Source organism: Nematocida displodere (genome assembly GCF_001642395.1).
Source record: "Nematocida displodere strain JUm2807 chromosome Unknown 5, whole genome shotgun sequence".
In the NCBI taxonomy this organism is placed as follows: domain Eukaryota; kingdom Fungi; phylum Microsporidia; genus Nematocida; species Nematocida displodere.
Window position 1 is genome coordinate 80,319 of NW_027138154.1, and position 15,760 is coordinate 96,078.

The following is a 15,760-nucleotide window of genomic DNA, read 5'->3' on the forward strand; positions in this document are numbered from 1 at the left end:
TTTGTGTATTATGTGCCAGGCAACCAAGGAGCAAGCAGTAGGGTCAGATGGCCTGAAAGATCCAAACAGGCTGCCAACAGAGATAAAACCAAAGCTTTATGTTCTAGACATTCTTCTCAAGGAAAGCACCAGCGAATTCTTTGGCGTTGCTCAAATCAAGGCCGACGTTCTCCAGCCAACAGAAAAAATCATGTTCCACGCCAAGAACCTTGCCATCGACGAGATTGAAGTGTTTGACGAAAGCGGGAAGAGCATGGCCATCCAGGACAAGAAGGTCTACCCCGAGACAATTGAGCTGCAGGTTTCCGAGCTTAAGGCAGAAACAGAGATTGTAATTCGGGTTGAATACCACGCAACCATTATTGAGGGCATGGCAGGCTTCTACAAGAGCGAGGTTCGCAACGAGAACAAAGGATACATCTACTCCACCCAGTTTGAAGCTACGTCTGCGCGCCTTGCACTGCCGTGCTGGGACGAGCCAGAGTACAAGGCAGTCTTTGCCATTAGCATCACGGCCCCCGAGCAGTACACTGTCCTGTCCAACTCCGACTATGACGGAGAGCAGAGCAAAGAAGAGCTTCCCTCAGAGTTCCTCTCAAAGGTGGACCAGGGGGTAAACTACCAGAAGCACACCTTTAAACCAACGCTGGTTATGTCCACCTACCTCCTGGCCTGGGTCATTGGGGAAATGGACGTGGTTGGGGATGGAAGCGTCAAGGTGTACTCTCCCAAGGGGGAGGGGGAAAAGGGAAGGTTCTCACTGAACACCGCGATCAAGTGCCTCGACTTTTTCAACCAGTACTTTGACATACCCTACCAGATGGAAAAGCTAGACATGGTGGCCATTCCAGGGTTTTCAGCAGGAGCAATGGAAAACTGGGGGCTGGTAACGTACCGGTCCTCATCCCTCCACTACACAGAGGGAAGCACCACAGAGATGAACAAGCTGCAGATTGCCAGCACGGTCTGCCACGAGCTGGCGCACCAGTGGTTTGGAAATCTGGTGACCATGAAGTGGTGGAACGACCTCTGGCTCAATGAAGGATTTGCCACCTGGGCAGGAACGCTGGCAACGGCAGCGATTTCCAAGGAGATTGATCTGAAATACGATGCCTGGGAAGATTTCCTCGAGAGCGATATCACGCGGGGAATGAACATGGATGGAAAGCTCTCAACCCACCCCATCAACATGCCTGTGCACTCGGCGGGAGAGATTTCTTCCATCTTTGATGCTATCTCGTACTCCAAGGGCGCCTCAATGATTCACATGCTGGCGAATTACATCGGAAAAGACGAGTTCAGGGACGGGCTTAGAAGATACATCAAAAAGCACCAGTACGAAAACACCACCACATCAGACCTCTGGAATGCGATTGATGAGGACGGAAGCAAGAAGATTTCAGAGTCCATGAAGAACTGGATTGACCGGCCCGGAATGCCCCATGTAACCGTTTCCATCGATGGAGACGATTTGGTGCTTGAGCAGAGAAGGTACCTTCCGAAGCACAGCGAGCAGGCAGGGAGTGAGGCTGATGAGCCCTGGAAGATTTTCCTGACCAAGAAAGGGTTTAAGGAGTCTTCAGGCACGCCCGAAACAGAGTCGGTGCTTTTCAACCAGCACCGATACGTCCTCCACACTGAAAGTCTGCCAATGATTTTCAATGCCGATGCCTCGGGCTTTTATCGGGTGCACTACTCCAGCGAGATCCTTGAAAAGCACATCAAGCCTCTTCTCAAGGGAGACAAGCTCTCGCCCTTTGACCGGTTTGGAATTCTTAGGGATGCGATCCGGTTTGCTATTGATGGGCATGAAAGTGCCCTGTCGGCGATCGAGATGATTTCGTACGTCAAAAAAACAGACACTTCGGCCATCTACTTGCTTGCCGCCGGCTTTCTTAGCATGGTGCGCACCGGGTTTGAGGACGTGCCTGAAATCAAGCTTGCAGCTGAAACGGAGCTGGTCAACCTTCTCCAGAGCTTTGCAGACGACGTCAAAGACTACACCAAGGTCAACGACAACGTGGAGAGAAGAAAGATCGAAATCCTTGCCACCAGCACCCTGGCAGGCATCAAAGGCAGCTCAATGCAAAAGATGATTATGAAGATAGCTAAAGAGAACAACCTGAAAACGGTGAACAAGGAGTACAAGCTAAGCATGTACATTGCACTCGCCAGGTTTGGGGGAGAGGAAGGGTACACCTTCCTTCACCAACTCATCACTGGAAACAGCGATGAAAATGAGAAGATTAGGGCTATAACGGCTATTTCTTTCTCGGAGGACAAGATGAAGGAGGCCTTTGGGATGTTCCTGAAAGAAAAGTCTGAGGTTCCCAACCAGGACAAAATGAGAATGGTCAATGGGCTTTCTTCCTACAAAAACAGAAAAAAGACGCTTTCAATGTTCTTTGAGAACTTTGACGCCCTGGTGAAGCAATTCAAATCGACTCTTGACCACATTGCCTCGTTTGTGCACGTCTTCCTATCGGCACAGAACAAGAAAGAGAACATTGAGATGGCCAAAAAGTTCTTTGAGAACCCGAGCAACGTTAAAGACGCCTGGGCGCCTGCTATCAAGAAAGGTCTTGATAATGCAGTGATTGCCGAAAAGTTCTATTCCGACAACCTTTCAGGTCTCAAACAGTGGGCCGAGGACAAAAAAGTCATCTAGGCATGGTCCAGGCATGGTCCAGGCATCGTCCAGGCATCGCCAAGTAGGTTGGAAAGGAAAAGGTTCCAGTACAAATAAATAAGACACTGTCTTAGTGGGGTGGAGAGCCAAAGAGCCAAAAAAGCAAGTTATATGATCAAGCCGATTCAGACGCAAGCAGCTAACTTGCAAATTTTTTCCAAGCAATAGAAATGAGTGAACAACTGCTTAAGTTGCTCAAAAAGCACAAGTTGGTGGGTCTTCCAGCAAAACCGCTAGACATAACGAGTGAAGAGAAGGACGTCGTTGTACGGGCTCTGAAGGAGGAAGCCTTCTTCAGAAACATTGAAGAGTGCGAAAAGGTAGGCACATATGTGGGATACGATGAAATAGTTGACTACGCCCTCCCAACCCGACACACGCCAGAAAAAGAAAGCGCAGAGGTTGCAAGCCTGCTTTTGAGAGTTTTTGGGCCGACACTGGACTCTTTCTATCTGGGAGTGCACGGGGAGCGGGGATACCTGCACCTGAGATACTCTGGGCTGATTGAGAAACTCATTATTGGGCCGGTTGAGACCCCTGGCGAAGAAAGCGAGCTAACCAAAAGGTTTCAGTTCTTGTGGGGCAAGCGGGTGGAGCACCGGCGGTTTGAGGACGGCAAAATAAGAATATGTGCCAACTGGAAAGAGATGCCTCTGCACGCCATGCCCTATGTTCTTCTTTCAAAGATTTTTTCAATCGCCGCAGATAACGGAAGAGTGCCGGGGGGGCAAAAGAACCGGCGGGGAAGGCTTGTTAGTCCCGTCATTGCTCTTGAGCCGTTTTTCAAGACATATGCGCTCTACAACAGGCCGGGGGCAGATGAGCCCATAAGAAAGGCGCTGGACAGAGCCGGGGCGGGTCTGCCGGTCAAGGTGCTCTCAGCCGTCTTTACGGGGAGTGCAGCACGTAAAACGCGCATTTTAGAGGGCGATCGAGCCATTGTCTACCTCAACCTTGGAGCGGGGTACCGGTGGCCCGTTGAGAACACGGAGCTTTTTGGGGCAGCAGTAACTGCTCTAAACGGAATACTTGGGAAGTCCATGCATACGCATACGCTCAGAGTGGAGGGTCTCTCAAAAAGCAACACGCTTTATGCCCAGCACAACGATGAAAAGGTTGAGCTTGTCTTTAACATAGAGGAGGAGGCCGCGCTGATTCCGCAAAAGTATAGTTTGATGCATTTTAGGCTGGAGTATCAAAAGTTTTTTAACGACATCACCCAGAATAACAAAGTCTTTGCAGAAATTTGTGTTCTGATCAAGCAGCTGCTCTTTGCGCACGGGTTTTACCCGTTCTACCTCGGGGACATCGCAGTAGAGCTTCTCTGTTTTAGAACGGCCTATGGAGCAAAAACACTCAGTGGAGGCCTCAAAGCAGTTGTCTCGACCCAGTACTCGCGAGGGTACCAGGTAGATATCAGAAGAGGCAAGCACCGGGTGCGGGCCAAAGCAGATGGAAAAATCAACATAGTCCACACATCAGGCATGTTCTCCATTGATCTCCCGGAGGGGGTGGTTTTTGACCGAGTGAACCAGATGTTTAGGATGGCCACAGCCTGCCTAGATTCTCAACCAGGCATTAACATTGACTACAGCCTCTCGCCAGCCTTCAAACACATTTTTGTGCCTGATGCTGCAGGAACATCTTTTTCCCTCAGCACGGTCCCATACCAGGGCTACACAGAGATAAGCCACCACAGCGCCGAGCTTGGGGGGAATGCAGCCCAAAAAGACACCGAGTACTGTTTTGCCGCCCTGCGAGAGATAGGATGCTTCCCATACTTCTGCAGCTCAGGAAGACTCCTCGTCCAGGTGGAAAACGAAGCTCTCAAGGACCTGGCTGTTGGCATGACAGTACTTCTTACTGGAATGAAGTACATCAAAAAAGAGGTCACAGGGTGCTAAATAAACACTGTAGAAGTTATCTTTATTCCTCAGGGTCTTTGTAGTTATCATCCATATCGGTTTCTCTAGGGTGGAGGGTAAATCTTGGGCCGACTTCGTTTACTTCAAACCACGGCTTCTGTTCTCCTATAAGAGCAATGTTTGGGTCAACTGTCTCGTCAGCCTCTTTCTCTTTTTCAGCTTCATCAGCTTTTTCCTCTTCTGTTTGCACCTGCCGCTTTTCCTCCTCTTTTCTGCGCCTCTCTGCAAGGATTGCTTCTGTTTCGGCGGTGTTCTTGGCAATGTGGTAGAAGCGCACCATAATCTGCTTTTCAAGGAAGAAGAACGAGGCGATTTTGTCAACATAGTCCTTGGAGGTTGCGGGCTCGGCCACGGGCGCGCTGGAGGTGTTGAAAATCTTGGTCAGAATGCTCTTGGCCTTTCGCAGACCAACCGAGCTCTCAAACTCGGCAGAGAACATCGTAGTCATCTGTGTGTTTGACAGAGGGTTTCCTGGGAACTTGAGCTCTTTCATGGTGTACACTCCAGTCATCATGAACTTCATAACTTCGTGGGTCACTTGTTTGGTTGCGGGATCCTCTTCCCGGGTGACCAGCCAAAGGAGCGGGGCTGGGCTCTTTTTTCTTGTTTCAATCAAAAAAACGTTGTTGGCGTCCTTCATATCGGCTATTTCCGAGACCTCTGCAAGCGTGAATCTTTCTTTCAGCTTGGTGTCCGTGGCAATGTGTTCTGGCATCAGCAGAGTAATATCGTTCAGAAGGTGTCTGCAGGTGAGGGGCCCTTTAAGCGAAAGAAGCATCAGAGTAACTCTGGGGGTGGTGGTGGTCTTTTCCAGTGCTACAGTTGATGGTTTAAAGGCAACTTCGGCGGTGTTCTCTTTGAGCGTTTCTTTGCGTGCCATAAAAAAATATTTTGCAGCTACTATATACTGAGCGATCTGCAGGTTTCTGCCCCCGCCTATTCATACGTGTACAGCTAGGATCTAATCAATTAGGCTTCAGATGCATTGTGGCTGTTGTGGTGGCTGTTTTTTCTGCCAGAGACGCTTTCCAGTTTCGCCCAAAGGAGACATCTGGATATTCTGCAGAGTTTTTACTTTGCTATGGACACTCCGGCCGTAGTCATTGAGGCGCTTGAAGGCATATCCTCCTGCTTTGTTTACATTCGAAAGGAAGACTTTGCCCAGGAAAACAGGGCCATTCACGCGCTTACTGCTGCGCCTTGCAAGATTTACAACGAGCATTACACAACCGTTGTTAAAACAGAACTGGGAGAGATGGAGGGGAAGGGTGCTTGCCAGGAACTGGCCATCAATAGCCAGGTGGAAGAGCGCATGAGAGCGGCTTTGGTAACCATTTCCTGTAAGTGTGGGTGCTCCACCATCCATAACGAAAGCACTCTTAAGCTCCCGTCTGAGGGGTGGGAGGAGCTGGTTGACATGTGGTCGTGCCACAACCGAGAGTTTGAGCGCCTGCTAGGCCATAAGCTGTCCCCCAGACCCAACGGCATTCTCTACGCCAACTTCTACCTTATCATTGCCACGGACAGGGTTCCAAAATGCATGGAGCCGTGTGCCACTCAGGACAACAACTCGATACTTTTCTACAATACGATCCAAACCCCCTTTACTGACGAGTACCTTATATTCCACTACCTCTATGAGCTGTTCCAGGTTAGCAGGGTGGTTGACGTGACTTCGGAGAAAGAGTACGAGCTAAAGCTTCTAGAAGTAACCAAGGTTTACATTGGCACACTCAAACCCTCTCCTCCGTTTACCACCGCTCTGAAAATAGCTTTCTCAGAGAAAGCACCCCAGCCAAAGCCGAGCCCAAAACCATCCGCCCACGACCACGCCCACGCCCACGCCCACGCCCATATCCATGCCGAAACCGAAACCGAGCCTCAGCCAGGACCCCAGCCCCAACCCCCAACCATCAATCCATACTTTTCCAAGGCCATTCTTAGGATTCTGACCCAGAACAGCACCCGAACGTTTGTTGGGGGAGACGAAATTACCTTTGTGGTACAAAAATAGTATTCTTTTAATTGGCATGGAAAAGTACACAAACTTCAGCGACCCTGTTACCGGAGTAAATCCTTTCCTTCGTCCGATAAAAAGGCGGTACAGTTTATTCAGTATACTTGTGCCCACCTTCTGGTTCAGGTGCATCTTCGCCATACCATCTTTTGTGCAAGATATCCTTCTCTCCAGGCTCGCGGCCAGCGCAAAACGGCCGGCATCCCTGGACCTGGCGCTTGTTAAAGGCCACAAAGTGTTCTCCTCATCATATACCTCTCTCTACGACCCCCTCGTACTCCACTCCCTCCTCCCCTCTCCAAGGGTTTTTGTAGTTACCCCAGAGGCTGTCTTTTCTCTGTCGAGGTACAACATCCGAACAAAGACAACAGCGGCGGAGATAGAAGCGGCAAAGATGTCTGGAGGCGTTGTTGTTCTTCTCCTCTCCGGAACCATCACCAACAACGAGCTATTTATGGATGTAGAAAAAAGTGCCAAAGCATTTGGGGTGACCCATTTTATACAGATAGACTACCACCCAGCCACCTCCTACGACATCAACGTCTTTGACAACCAAATCCTGCCCATTTTTCACTCTCTGTTTGAGAGCCTGGTCTACCACTTTCTCTTTTACATGAACCTTTCGCAACACCAGCTCCCAGCGCCATCCGTCTACACAAGCACGGTCTACAGTGAGCTGGCCAAGAGCAGAAACATGAGTATTGGGGAGGGCATAACTATGGAGACGGCCCAAAAGTTTTTGGAAATGTTCAGGTTGGATAAATAAAGATTTATTCAGCGGCGTGCCTCTCTACATGTTCACTGTCTGCGAGAGCATCGAAGGCGTCCCCGAAAAAGTTCTTCATTGAGTTGCCAATGCCAAAGGCTAGGTCAATCAACTCTTCAGAGGAAGAAAAGCCTCGCATGGAGCTGTAGAGCTGGTCACACTCTTCGGTGAACTCTCGCCGCAGCTTTTCTTCGTCTACATCAACACTGGTGCTTTCTATTCTCTGCCGCAGGTCCAGGATCCGCAATCTGGTGCCGTCAATGTTTTTGTACTTTTCTTTCATTTCCTCAATGACCATCAGGTTGTGGCTCATGCTCTCCTTAAACTGCACCCGCCCGGCAGAGATCTTTTTCAGGGACCCTGAAAGATCCTCAAACTTTTTTGAGACCTGGCCGCTCGTGTTGCTAGCCAGCTCGCCCAAACTCAGCGCAAAGATCCCAAAGAAGTCTTGCTCCTCCTTGGCTGCGGTTTTTGGCTGCTTTTGGCTTTTTATCTTATCTTTGAGGATCTCAAAGCCAGAGTACAGCCCCGAGGTTATGTTAGCATAAAACGTGGTGGCTGTGAAGGAGGACAGCATGGTGGTTATTTCGGCCTCTATTTGCTTGATGCTTTCTCTGGTCTTTTTGTAGCCCGCTTCTGTTTTTAGATACTCCTCGGTATGCTTGGTTTTCTTGTACTCCTTAGTAAGTCTGTCCTTGAGCCGCGTCTTTATTGTGTTGTACTCCATGCAATTAGCAAAGAAAAAAGCTATTTATTCACATCGAGGCAAATGCGCCAATTATTTGCGCTCTGGGCGGTAAGGTATTTTGCTTTCAACTCTCTCTAGCTCGGTTTCGTTGCCCTTCTTTATTTCCTGGAGAAGTCTTTCAAGCTCTTTGAACTTTTTCGTCATTTCGTCTGTTTTCTGCTGCATTTCCTTAAAGCTTGAGGCTGTCCGGGTCTCCTCCGAGGCCTCAGACTCTGAGGGGAGGGAGGCCGTGTCAACGGCCCGGGAGAACGAGGTTACTGGCCGGGGCAGCTCTGACTCTGACACCTCGCTGCTGGTCAGGTCTTCTAAATCGAGGTGGTCAGGCCTGGAAGCGGGCTTGGCCGTGGATGGGCGGGCTGTGTGGGGCGGGTGTCCGGCCCTTCTGGGCGGCTTGGGCTCTTTAGATAGGTCTTCTGGGCGGTGGTTTGGGTCTGTCTGCTGCGCGCTCGAGGGGCGCTGCCTTGGGACGGCGTACAGGTCTTTGTTTTCGTGCTCCAGGCGCTTTTTGATGATTTTAAGGTACTCAAGCTTTTCTTTCTTTTGGGTGTCCATCTTGGTAAGCCGGTCCAGCTGCCTGATCATCTTGTCCATTTCTTGGTTGCATGCATCGAGTGCTTTGTCCTTTAGGTCGGCCCTTTTCTGGAGGCGGATGTGCTGGATTTTGAAAATGTCGTTTTCTCGCCGAGTTCTTTTCACTTCATACTCCAGGTCTTCGTACTTGCACTTGAGCCGCTCAATGACCGAGTCTTTGTCATCGATAACCCGTTTGAGAAGGCTCTTCTCATTGTCATGGATGTCAATTTCTTGCTGGGTGGCTGTTTTGGTTTGGAGCAGCTCTTTGCCTATTTTCTTTTGAGCATCAAGCGCCGCCTCTAGCTCCAAAATCTTCTTTCTCTGGGCGTACGTCTCATCCCGGGCCGCTTTTAGCTCCCTGGAGGTCTCGGAGACGCTCTGTTCCAAGTACTTCAGCTCAAGCTTTTTGGCTCTTTCGGTGGTGTTCAGATTGTTTACCTGTGTAACCACTTTTTCCTCTCGAGACTTGAGCACTGCCATCTCTTTCCGGAGCTCTTTGCTCTCCTCTGAGAGCGTGGACACCATTTTGATCAGGGTTGGCGAAATTTTGGTTGATTTAACCAGCGAAGTCACCAAATCTACCGGGAACCCGTCCTGGACGTCCTGGGAGCTCTCCGCCCGCCTTAAATACCCTTCTAGCTCATCGTACTGCGTGGCCAGCTGCTTCATGAGCTCAATGGTCTTGGAAACCTCTATTTCAGTTGGGGCTGCTGTTTCTTTTGATGTATCAGCTTCTTTGGGCTGGGATTGCTGGGCCATCATCTTTTTTATGTCTTCATCAACATCTCGGCTTTCTTCTTCGCTGGTCCACTCCTTTTCTCTCGCCTTCATTGTACCAAATAATTCCACAAAAATTAACATTTCTTCATTTCAAGGCTCCTACCTGACCCTGGCCCCAGCTTACTTCCTCGACCGCTCTATGAGCTTAAGTAGAAGAAACTTGAGCTTTTCAAAAAGAAAACAGCTGTCCTTCATCCCGAACACAGGCTTTTGCTTGATATCAAAAGGCTCAAGAAGTTTTTCGATGTTTCTGTTCCAATTGTTCTTGTTAAAGCCGAGTGACGACCCCAGGAAGACGTGTGGGTAGACAAACTCTTTATTTATGTACTCGTTTATCAGCAGCAGCTTTTCCTGTTCTTTTATCTTCACGGAAATGTTCAGCTCTCCAAAATGCCTATTTATAACTGCGTTTCGGGCTTTTTTAAGGTCCTCGTGCGTTTTCAGAGCCCTGCTCAGCCAGTGGACGAGGTTTTCGTCGTATGGCTCATAGTAGATTTCTTCGTTGTCTCTGTCGTCGCTCTCAGACCCGCTAAGCTCCCCAACCTCGCCATTGTCTTTCATAAATATTAAAAATTTGCAAAGGCTAGAGAAATGAGCATTACGCTATACACTGGAAAAAAAACAGCCAAAGCGCACTGTGGACCATGCAGAGCCCCGGTTGCTGAGATAATCAAGAAACCTTCCGACTTGTTTGCCAAGTACACCTTGGACCAGATCAAAAACTGGAAATGCCTCGATTTATACTCCCTTATGGGACTCAGCCAAGAAGGCTCCTCCTCTCTGACAGAGGCCCAGTTCAAGAACGCCTACCGAGCCCAGGCCAAGCTCTTTCATCCAGACATGCTCACTGCCTACAAGATTGATGACGGCGGCGCCTCCTTCATTGCCCTGACCCGAGCCCACCAAACCCTAAGCAACCCGATTAAAAAAAAGCAGTACGACTGCGTCGTCTTTGACGAGACCATGCCTGAGGACCGAGAGTATCTCCCAGAAGAGTTTTTTGCCGCTTTTTCGGAGGTTTTTGACAGAAACTCCATTTACAGCGTCAAACCTTACAAGGTTAGCTTGGGGGACCTGGAAACAACATCCAACGACCTCTCTCTCTTCTACAAGTTCTGGCAAAGCTTTGAGTCGTCCAGAAGCTTCGAGTTTCTCTGCGAGGACGAAGACTGCCTCAACCGAGACGCCCGGAGACACGTTGCCAGGCAGAACAAAGAAACGCTGGACCAAAAGAAGTCGGAGGACAATCTCCGCATTAGAAAGCTGGTGAACATGGCAATTAAGCATGATCCAAGGCTGAAAAAGAAGAACGCGGCCCCCGCCAAACCCGTTACCGTCGGCGCAGACGGCTGGAAGAGCACTGAGGTAGACGCCCTGACCAAGCTGGCAAAAACCTACCCAGCATCCACCAAGAACCGGGTTGATGTGATCTTTACCATGTTTGCCCGCTTTTTCAACACCCGGCAGAAGAGAGAGGTCCATATTAAGCTGGTAAAAATAGATGCTGAGCTAAAGAAGCCGGCCAAATAAAGGTGGCCCGAAGCCCCCAATAAACCGCATCAGAAGGTCTATCTTTATTGTGAGTGCATCTACAGCCTGACCCAACCACTCTTGCCCGGGCCACCGCAACTGCTAGTACCGGTACCCTGTAATAAGATTGGAAGGTTTTGAAATAACTGAGTGGTGCTGGTCGGCGCGCTGGGCGTCAATGCTTGGCATTTCAAACTTGGGGTGCCCGTACGGGCACTTGGGGCCAACGGGGCAAAAGCCTGCCTCGTAGTTGAAACACATTCTTTTCTTGTAATGTTTGTTTCGGCAACTCTCGCCGTGTTTGCAAAAGCCTTTGTTGTACCAGATGCATTCTTTGCTCTTACTGTTCGGGTCAATGTGAAGAAACAGACAGTCCTGGTTGCTGCACTCGCGGTACTTGGAGAAGAACCAGCACTCAGGCATCTTATCAAGTGCAAAAATATGAAGAAACTCGCAGGCGTCTCCCTTCTTGCACAAGCCTCGGAGCCAGTGCTTGCAAACGATGGCGTTTTCCGAACTCTTCCTTCTATCCACCTCGTAGAGGCCCAAGTTCGCTCTAATCCACGCGTCAAAGTCAAATTTAATATTCATAAAAACTCTGTCGGGTGGTATTTATTTTTGCTTAATTTTCTTTTTCATGCAAAGAGAGCTCAGCACACCCAGTGACAATTCAACCGATCTGCAGGATACCTCAGGAACTTCGTCGTTTGAGGAGAGCGACAGTATTGAGGAGAGCGAAGAGCTAAACCGAGGCAAAAAGTCGGGTCGGGGACGCCCTAGAAAGCACTCTATTGAGGAAGATAGCGTTAAACGCGCGTATTTTGGAGAGAACCTAGATACGGTTGAAAACCTTCTGAAAGGGCTTGAAAAAGAAGTTGACGTAACTCTCAACACGCCCCTGACGGCCGCAGAGCATTTGGAGAGTGTGGGGACGGTGGGGATGCGCGAAAGGCTCCACGGGGGGCGAATCATGCTCCCGCTCAGCCCGTTTCTGAAGCCGCGGATACACTTCCCGGTTGCGCCCATTGCCACGGGGTCGGGAGAAATCAGGGCAGACATCCAGGAAAAGGTGTACAACCACCAGTACATCAACAAGGGGCTGGCGAGCACCATCCAGTATCAGATGTACCTGAACAACCTGATTTTGATGAACAAAATGTCAGTGGCCGAGAAAAAAGCTGTTGTTCCACCAAAGCAGCCCAAGCCAGCCAAGGTTCGGGAGGTAGAGACGGAAACGGAGATCGAGATGTTTAGTGACGGGGACCTGGACCTGCCGCTCCGGCAGAGGAGAAGGGTGGCCGCTGTAAAAAGAAACCAGTCCCAGGACGACATAGACCCCGAAACCGTGTCCGAGGAAGAAGAAGAAGGGGACCAGGATAACGTCGAGAAGATCCTGGCCCACCGGGAGAGCGAGGACCTCTTCTACATCAAGTACCGAGGCAAGTCCTACCTGCACTGCGAGTGGGTGACCAAGGCCCTACTTGCCGAGACCAAAATAGGCGAAATGCGAGTTAAGCGGTTTCTAAAGGCGCCAACGCCCCTAAACGAAAACGAGCTCTATGATCCGGAGCTGATCATGGTGGAGCGGGTTATTGCAGAGGAGGAGGAGATACTCCAGGACGGCATCAAAAGAAAGATCTACCTGATTAAGTGGAAAAAGTTTCCTTATGAGTCATCGACGTTTGAGTACTATGACCATGTCTGCGACTGCGACGGGTTTGAGCAGGCCCACGGCAGCTTTATTTGGCGAAGAGAGAAGGCGCACGTTCCAAGCACCCCGCTTACCTGGCGGCCTTCTAAGGACAGAATACCTGAAAACCCGGTGTTTAAGGAGGGAAGAGCGCTTAGGGGGTACCAGAAAGAAGGGGTGTCCTGGCTAATCAACAAGTGGCTATTCCGGCAGAGCTGCATTCTCGCAGACGAAATGGGTCTGGGAAAAACCGTCCAGAGTGTGACCTTTATTGACACAATCATCACACGGTGCAGCCAGAGGAGGCCGGCGCTGGTGGTTGCCCCGCTGTCCACCATCCCGCACTGGGAGAGGGAGTTTGCCGCCTGGACGGACCTGCGGGTGCTTGTTTACCACGGGTCGCAGCCAGCTAGGGAGATAATGGCCGACTTTGAGTTTAAGCGGCCGTCGGGAGCCGTTCTCTTTGACGTAATCCTGACCACGTATGAAATGGCCATTGCTGGGATAGACCATCTTTCGGGCATTTCGTTCGGGGTAAGCGTTTTGGACGAGGCCCACCGGCTGAAAAACAGCAAGAGCAAGGCGGCGCAGACGCTTCGGGAGATCGAGATCGACCACAAGGTGCTCCTCTCCGGGACGCCGCTGCAGAACAACCTTGGAGAGCTTTGGTCGCTTCTCAACTTCATTGACCCAGAGAAGTTCTTCTCTCTGAAACAGTTCCTAGGCGCCCACAAAATGGAAGAGGCAGATGACGTTGAAAGAATCCAGGCGCTGCTAAAGCCAATTATGCTGCGAAGAATGAAGGACGACGTTGAGAGCATCCCCGTCAAAGAAGAAACCATTGTTGAGGTGGAGCTAACAATGATTCAGAAGAGGTTCTACCGGGCTATTTTGGAGAAAAACATTGAGTTTTTAAGTGCAGCAGGATCCTCCACGCCAAACCTTCTCAACATTATGATGGAGCTAAGAAAGTGTTGCATCCACCCCTATCTGATCACGGGGGCAGAGGAGCAGATCCTTCTGGAGAACGGGCAGGACAAGGAGCCAGACAGCGTCGAAAAAGACGAATACTTCCGGATACTTATCCAAAGCAGTGGAAAGCTGGTTTTCTTGGATAAGCTCTTGAAGAAGCTGCACGGAAAGCACAAGGTGCTGGTGTTTTCGCAGATGACGCGGTGTCTGGACCTGATTTCCGACTATTTGCAGTACCGAGGGTACGTCTACGAGCGGATTGATGGAACAGTTCGGGGAGACGTCCGGCAGGCATCAATTGATCGGTTCTCCACCGAAAAAGACTCTTTTGTCTTTCTTCTCTGTACGCGCGCAGGAGGGGTTGGAATCAACCTGACGGCCGCAGATACCGTTATTATTTTTGACAGTGACTGGAACCCGCAGAACGACCTCCAAGCCCAGGCCAGGTGCCACCGCATTGGCCAAACAGCCGAGGTTAAGATATACCGGCTGGTAACGCGAAACACCTATGAGCGAGAAATGTTTGACCGGGCAAGCATGAAGCTGGGCCTGGACCGAGCCATCCTCCACAAAGACAAAGAAAAGGAGACAGCCACGGGCAAGAAAGGGCGGGTTGAGTCTCTGCTAAAGAAGGGGGCGTACGGGGTGCTAATGGAGACAGACGATGTCAACAAGCAATTTTGTGATGAAGATATTGATTCCATTCTGGAGGGAAGAACTAAGGTGGTCCGGCACGAGGATAACAGCGGCAACATTTTCAGCAAAGCCTCGTTCCAGGTTGCCGAAGAAATCGACGACCCCGACTTCTGGGACAACTTGCTGGTCAAGCGCCGCGCAGCAGATGCAGAGAGCCGGCTGAGACGGGTGCTCCGGAAGATGTCCAAAGCTGGGCTGATGACCAGCGAGGAGGAGGAGGAGCGGCTTGCGCTCATCCAGGCGTCTGAGGACCCGCAGGACAAGATCGACCTGCTGGTGGAGCTCCGCGGAACACAGGCGCCCGGGCTGTCCCTCGATGAGGTTTCAGGAACCATTAAGCGGGCGCTTTCCAATGTGGAAGAGCCGCCACTCCGAGAGGATATGGCAATGGGCCTGGAGTGGGCCGTTCACCTGAAGGAAGCCTTGCCAGTAGCCACGCTCCACCCAGAGATAAGCCCGCACCGGCTCCTGTTTCGGTGCCAGGTAACAGAGCTGCTTAAGCCGTACCAGGACGCCCGGGACAACATTGAGATTGACTGGAAGCAGTGGAGCCACGAGGACGACGACCTGCTGATAGCCCAGACCCAGGAGTATGGGTACGGCCTCTACCACATCAGCGTTGACGAAAAGACGCGGGTGGGCCTCCTTAAGAGCGACAAAGGAAAAGAGCTGGCGGTCTACCGCGGGCGAACCAAAGACGAGCTCAGCGCCAGGGTGCGAAAGATTCTTGCGCATATTAACAAGAAAGAGGAGGCGCCAGAGGAGAAGGTGAGTGTTTCCGCGGCCATTGAAATGTTCGGGCGGCCAACCCAAGCTAACAGAGAGAGTATTGTTAAGATGTTTAAAGGGCGAAACATTATCACCGAAATGACCAGCATGATTGGGACAATTGAAGAGAATATGAAGCGGAGACAGACGCGGCGCAGCGGCTTTGATGCAGAGCTGGCCAAGGTGCTTACCACCCGAATTGCGCTCTTTGACAAGCTTGCCTCGCTCATTGAAGCGGGCGTTCCGGCAGTTAGAAAAACCTCAGGGCTCCCCCGTGGATGGGGCAAGGAGAAAGACACTCTGATGGCGCAGATGCTTCTCAATGAAGGCATTTCCAAGGACATATGTGACAGTCTGTCGATCACGGAGGAGAGCATGATCCGCCGGGCCGAGGCTTTGGTAAGGAACACCCCCGCCAAAGGAGAGGAATAGCCCGGCAGTGGCAGTGGTTAGATGGCAGCATCTGAACCTGCCTGTAATAAAGCTTTTATTTGGCTATCTTTGGGGCGCCTGTGAGGGCGCCTGTGACCCCAGTCGAGCATAAAGCTTAAATTGATTACTTCGGTATGCAAAGGGGGGGACGGATTGTGCTATCAACAGGGCCCA

At 50.7% G+C, this 15,760-nt stretch overlaps 11 protein-coding genes across 11 annotated transcripts; 6 read left to right on the forward strand and 5 right to left on the reverse strand.

Moving 5' to 3' along the window:
- Positions 1-10: 10 nt before the first annotated feature.
- Positions 11-2,668, forward strand: NEDG_01480 (puromycin-sensitive aminopeptidase; the record flags this gene model as incomplete). The annotated part of the gene is made up of 1 exon (XM_067688898.1): positions 11-2,668. One exon carries the CDS (start codon positions 11-13, stop codon positions 2,666-2,668), a length of 2,658 nt encoding a protein of 885 aa, XP_067544485.1.
- A 191-nt stretch (positions 2,669-2,859) lies between these two features.
- NEDG_01481 (uncharacterized protein) lies at positions 2,860-4,593 on the forward strand (the record flags this gene model as incomplete). The annotated part of the gene is made up of 1 exon (XM_067688899.1): positions 2,860-4,593. One exon carries the CDS (start codon positions 2,860-2,862, stop codon positions 4,591-4,593), a length of 1,734 nt encoding a protein of 577 aa, XP_067544486.1.
- A 22-nt stretch (positions 4,594-4,615) lies between these two features.
- NEDG_01482 (ribosome biogenesis protein BRX1) lies at positions 4,616-5,494 on the reverse strand (the record flags this gene model as incomplete). Its single annotated transcript, XM_067688900.1, has 1 exon — positions 4,616-5,494. The coding sequence occupies one exon, from the start codon at positions 5,492-5,494 to the stop codon at positions 4,616-4,618; it is 879 nt and encodes a 292-aa protein (XP_067544487.1).
- A 201-nt stretch (positions 5,495-5,695) lies between these two features.
- On the forward strand, positions 5,696-6,628 carry NEDG_01483 (uncharacterized protein; the record flags this gene model as incomplete). Its single annotated transcript, XM_067688901.1, has 1 exon — positions 5,696-6,628. The coding sequence occupies one exon, from the start codon at positions 5,696-5,698 to the stop codon at positions 6,626-6,628; it is 933 nt and encodes a 310-aa protein (XP_067544488.1).
- Positions 6,629-6,644: 16 nt separating this feature from the next.
- NEDG_01484 (uncharacterized protein) lies at positions 6,645-7,397 on the forward strand (the record flags this gene model as incomplete). The annotated part of the gene is made up of 1 exon (XM_067688902.1): positions 6,645-7,397. The coding sequence occupies one exon, from the start codon at positions 6,645-6,647 to the stop codon at positions 7,395-7,397; it is 753 nt and encodes a 250-aa protein (XP_067544489.1).
- A 4-nt stretch (positions 7,398-7,401) lies between these two features.
- On the reverse strand, positions 7,402-8,124 carry NEDG_01485 (uncharacterized protein; the record flags this gene model as incomplete). Its single annotated transcript, XM_067688903.1, has 1 exon — positions 7,402-8,124. One exon carries the CDS (start codon positions 8,122-8,124, stop codon positions 7,402-7,404), a length of 723 nt encoding a protein of 240 aa, XP_067544490.1.
- A 51-nt stretch (positions 8,125-8,175) lies between these two features.
- NEDG_01486 (uncharacterized protein) lies at positions 8,176-9,549 on the reverse strand (the record flags this gene model as incomplete). Its single annotated transcript, XM_067688904.1, has 1 exon — positions 8,176-9,549. One exon carries the CDS (start codon positions 9,547-9,549, stop codon positions 8,176-8,178), a length of 1,374 nt encoding a protein of 457 aa, XP_067544491.1.
- A 69-nt stretch (positions 9,550-9,618) lies between these two features.
- On the reverse strand, positions 9,619-10,059 carry NEDG_01487 (uncharacterized protein; the record flags this gene model as incomplete). Its single annotated transcript, XM_067688905.1, has 1 exon — positions 9,619-10,059. The coding sequence occupies one exon, from the start codon at positions 10,057-10,059 to the stop codon at positions 9,619-9,621; it is 441 nt and encodes a 146-aa protein (XP_067544492.1).
- A 30-nt stretch (positions 10,060-10,089) lies between these two features.
- On the forward strand, positions 10,090-11,028 carry NEDG_01488 (DnaJ -like subfamily C member 2; the record flags this gene model as incomplete). The annotated part of the gene is made up of 1 exon (XM_067688906.1): positions 10,090-11,028. One exon carries the CDS (start codon positions 10,090-10,092, stop codon positions 11,026-11,028), a length of 939 nt encoding a protein of 312 aa, XP_067544493.1.
- A 102-nt stretch (positions 11,029-11,130) lies between these two features.
- Positions 11,131-11,619, reverse strand: NEDG_01489 (cleavage and polyadenylation specificity factor subunit 4; the record flags this gene model as incomplete). Its single annotated transcript, XM_067688907.1, has 1 exon — positions 11,131-11,619. One exon carries the CDS (start codon positions 11,617-11,619, stop codon positions 11,131-11,133), a length of 489 nt encoding a protein of 162 aa, XP_067544494.1.
- Positions 11,620-11,665: 46 nt separating this feature from the next.
- On the forward strand, positions 11,666-15,586 carry NEDG_01490 (chromodomain-helicase-DNA-binding protein 7; the record flags this gene model as incomplete). Its single annotated transcript, XM_067688908.1, has 1 exon — positions 11,666-15,586. One exon carries the CDS (start codon positions 11,666-11,668, stop codon positions 15,584-15,586), a length of 3,921 nt encoding a protein of 1,306 aa, XP_067544495.1.
- Between the last annotated feature and the right edge of the window lie 174 nt (positions 15,587-15,760).